Source organism: Octopus bimaculoides, chromosome 11 (genome assembly GCF_001194135.2).
Source record: "Octopus bimaculoides isolate UCB-OBI-ISO-001 chromosome 11, ASM119413v2, whole genome shotgun sequence".
Classification (NCBI taxonomy): Eukaryota; Metazoa; Mollusca; class Cephalopoda; order Octopoda; family Octopodidae; genus Octopus; species Octopus bimaculoides.
This window is the reverse complement of record NC_068991.1, coordinates 17,191,310-17,195,076: the sequence shown is the minus strand read 5'-3', so window position 1 is coordinate 17,195,076 and position 3,767 is coordinate 17,191,310. Positions and strand designations below refer to the sequence as shown.

Below are 3,767 nucleotides of genomic sequence, written 5' to 3'. Positions count from 1 at the left end.
CAGATATATACATACATATATATAGACAGATATATACATACATATATATATATATATCAGTATTTTTTTCTTTTTAAACTTAAGATAATTTAGAAGAAATATAGAAATGGAAAAAAAAAACAAAGGAAAAAAAATAGAAAAATAAATGGAGCGAATGTTGAGCGCGTACTGTTATTGTTTGTTTTGCTCTATTCCGTGTTTATATATCCACACACACATGCAGATACATAGATATACATACACACATTTATATAAATATATATATATATATGAAACTCTACCTGTCTTTGGAATATGGCATGGCCTCTCCTCCTCTGCCTTCGGCAATCTTTGATCATTGCAAGTGAATTGTGAAACAATTTCTCCCCCTATATATGTAAATATATATATTTGGTTAAGGTTTTGGTTTGGGAGGGGGGGAGGGACAAACAAGACCACACCAACAACAGTGTGTTGTTCAAGAGAGAGAAACCTCAACTGGAAAGTAATTATGACCTGATGAGTAGAAAGCGGAAGTACAATCGACCACAATAGATGGCGTTGTCCGTCATGTTTAGGACATTCTGGCGGAAGTGACTCCACTTGACGCCGCGTCGACTCAGATATATAGTAAGAATCTTGGCCAGATTTTCGTATTTTTTGCGCTTGAATCTATTTAGTGTCACAGTTGAAGGCTTGTGGGTCTCTTTTTGTATGTTTAATGTAACGAGACATCGTTTGCTTGTGTTTAAAAGTTTACATTACTAACTTTGCATTTTGTTTTCATTTATCCTTCGCATCAACTAAAAAAAAAATACAAAACAAAATCTATAATAAGTTTTTGTACTTTTGAATTAGCCTAATGTCAGATGAGAAAGCTTGTGGTTGTTTTAACTTACTTAATGTGGGAGGCATTTTTCGCTTGTGTCAAAAGGTTTGTGTAATAAACTTTGTATTTTGCTTCTCTCACTACATCGACTTCAAAAATCGGAAGAATCTGACTGATTTTCGTACTTTTGGATGAGCCTGAAAAATAAAAATATGACAAGACAAAGTCAGTAATCGTCTGTTATCGAAAAGTTTAGATAAGAGTTTTTCCATTCGGTCCTGCAGAATTTCGTGTACGTTTTATTTCTACTACTTTACGAACTTATCTATATCTGAAAATAAAATGAATATCATTATCATCGTTTGACTGCATTGCGGGTGATTCCAGCCCTCCTTTTCTCATTGCAGTTTTTATAATTGGTTGTAGTCTGATTATTTAGTCCTGGCTACCGGCGAAATTTAATTGAGAACGCAAATATCAGAGAGACCACAAAATATCTCGCCCAACACTCTCACAATTCATCAATATTGATCAAGCAGACCTATGATGAAAACTGTTCCAGCTAACACCGTCCAGACCACTTATCCACTATCTTGGGTTACTGTTTCACCGAACCAAAAAAGATGAAGCGGGATTTGAACTCTAGAGCACAGAAAGCCCAAACAAATACCACTGGCGGACCTTACATTTCAGTCCATTCGCCAAATATTAGAGTAAGATTTCTTCTCTATTATAGGCACAAAGCCTGAAATTTGGGAGTGGGGTGGCTAAATGATTACATCTACCTCAAGTGTTCAGCCGCTACTTTTTGTCGCCACCGAAAGGATGAAGGGCGAAGTCAACCTCGGCGGAATTTGAACTTAGAACATAGGGCCAGAAGAAATAACGCTTAGCATTTTGCCAAACGTGCTGACAATTCTGCCACCTCGCCGCCTTTCATATAGAGTAAGATTAAGGACAGAAAGAGCTGTTTGTGTAGGTTAGTGGTAAGTAGCTCCACCTGTTGAAGGCACGTGGTCTAGCGAATAGCGGCTTATTTTCATAAAGTCGAGGATTTAATTCCTATGCTGGTCAGTACTTATTTTCACCATTGCTTTAGTGTAGTCAGCTGTAATGAGTACCAGCTAAGTACTAATGCAGTTCTCTCTCTCCCTTCAACTTTTATATCTTGGGTGTTGCATTGGTTCAAGAGTGAGTGGGGATGAGAGGTCTCCCAAAACAAGTAGCAAGAGTGGAGTATATATTACCAAGCCTTGCTCGCAGGCAACAGTTAGCTGTTACTGTACTGTATTTTTGACTCTACTTGTTGCGTTATGGACTCGGAAGATGGATAGAGGCGTGTAGTAACATCATGCAGAAAACCGTTTAGTTTCATCGTGGTTATGTGCGCTGTTTTAGCTAATTAGAAATTTCAACTCGTCAAAAACAGGTTGAGATACTAGCGTAGCTAAGGGGATGGCGGTAGGGGCGGCACTTTTAAAGGGCACCACATTTGGGTCTGTTGCAGACAATATGAATTTTTTGTGGGGTCCGGTAGGCGGCAAACGGAAGGGCGGCACACTAGCTGCGCTAGTGGATTGAGATACCTTAAAGCGATTTAAATAGAAATAAAAATTCTATTATACTGGCTCTCATAGAAATCACCAACATCTATGGAAGTCTCTCTCTCTGCTAAACGTTTGCTTTTATCTGGCCTCTATAGAATCATTTCTACCTGTTTAAATACAGGTACAACTATCTCATTCTTTTTCATCTACTTTAGTAATGGCCTTTTATCTGCTTGCACACATTTAATTCAACAACACTATTTACTCTGTTTGCATGAATATTTTCTATGCACATTATTCTGTTGACTTTGTGGAACATAAAATAACTACATACAACCTCACAAACACATTTATGTAAACGCTGCCTTGAGTAATGTGAATCAAGATTTGTTGTATTCTGTGTTGAATTGTCATGTATTAAATTCATATTCAGAAAACACGTTCTATGTATAATATTATTGCAGTACTCTACCAATAAGATCGGAAGAAGTTTATTTTTTGTTGGTATGTAAAATTGTGCATAAGAGGAAGAGAGAGAGAGCAGTTATTATTATTATATCTTTGAAATTTTTCTTAGTTTCATATATTTTGGTGGGAAGTAATTCCACTTGGAACCACGTTGACTCATATATAGGAAGAATCTTTGCGTGTCTTTTATTTTGAAAGAAGAGAAAACTAGTAGCTGTCTTTTATCTCAAATCTGTATCCCCTTACCCTTTCCCATGGAATTACAAATTGACTGAAACGATAAAATTTTTATGGCATTTGTCTCTTCTCTTCCATGGATTTACGAATTACTGATCTTTGAAAATAAAGGCGATTTCGAAACGAATTGAGTGAGTGAGAGGATGACAAGTGATGAAGCATTTAAAACATTTTGTGAGATTGCCTCCTTCTCTGCATGCCAATTCAGACATATAGGAAGCGTCTTCGCCAAAAGTTAATAAATTCTGCAGACTCTGATAAGAGACTTGAGTGCTGTTAGTGGTCTACTAATGTCAAAAAGTAATAATAAACATTGCATTTTTTCTCAATGACTAGATCTTTAGAATTTAAAATACGTTAAGAGTTATTCCAGCAAGAGGACTATTAACTACAACATTACTTGGATGTGAAGTTAATTGTTCAAAAAAAAATTATGTACTCATTTTACGCATTCAGGCGTTTCATAATTGTTTTTAGGAAGTTCTTTATGAAAATTCAGGGCAATTAATTCAGTGAAAAAAGAGTACAACTTGACAAAAGTAAACGAATGAAAGTTGGCTCAAAAAATTATTTTATAAGTATATAAATAAAAGACTAAAAAAAATTAAATGAGGAAATCGGCAGATAAATAAACGAAATAAAGAAGAATACACATTCCTTCAGTTACACATTTCGCGTGTTTCCCTTTAAAATTTTTGAGACCACCC

The 3,767-nt window shown here is 35.8% G+C and overlaps 1 protein-coding gene across 4 annotated transcripts in view; it reads right to left on the bottom strand.

Annotated features, from left to right (window-relative positions):
• LOC106880928 (protein pellino) overlaps positions 1-3,767 on the bottom strand; it is a 111,273-nt gene that overhangs the window by 107,360 nt on the left and 146 nt on the right. For 2 of the 4 annotated variants that reach the window (XM_052971535.1, XM_052971536.1), the window contains exon 2: positions 879-1,005. In XM_052971535.1, coding sequence (XP_052827495.1) covers positions 879-1,005 — 127 coding nt within the window. Of the gene's footprint in view, positions 1-281; positions 566-878; positions 1,006-3,767 lie in introns of those variants that run through there. The other 2 variants (XM_052971537.1, XM_052971538.1) reach the window with 2 other exon arrangements.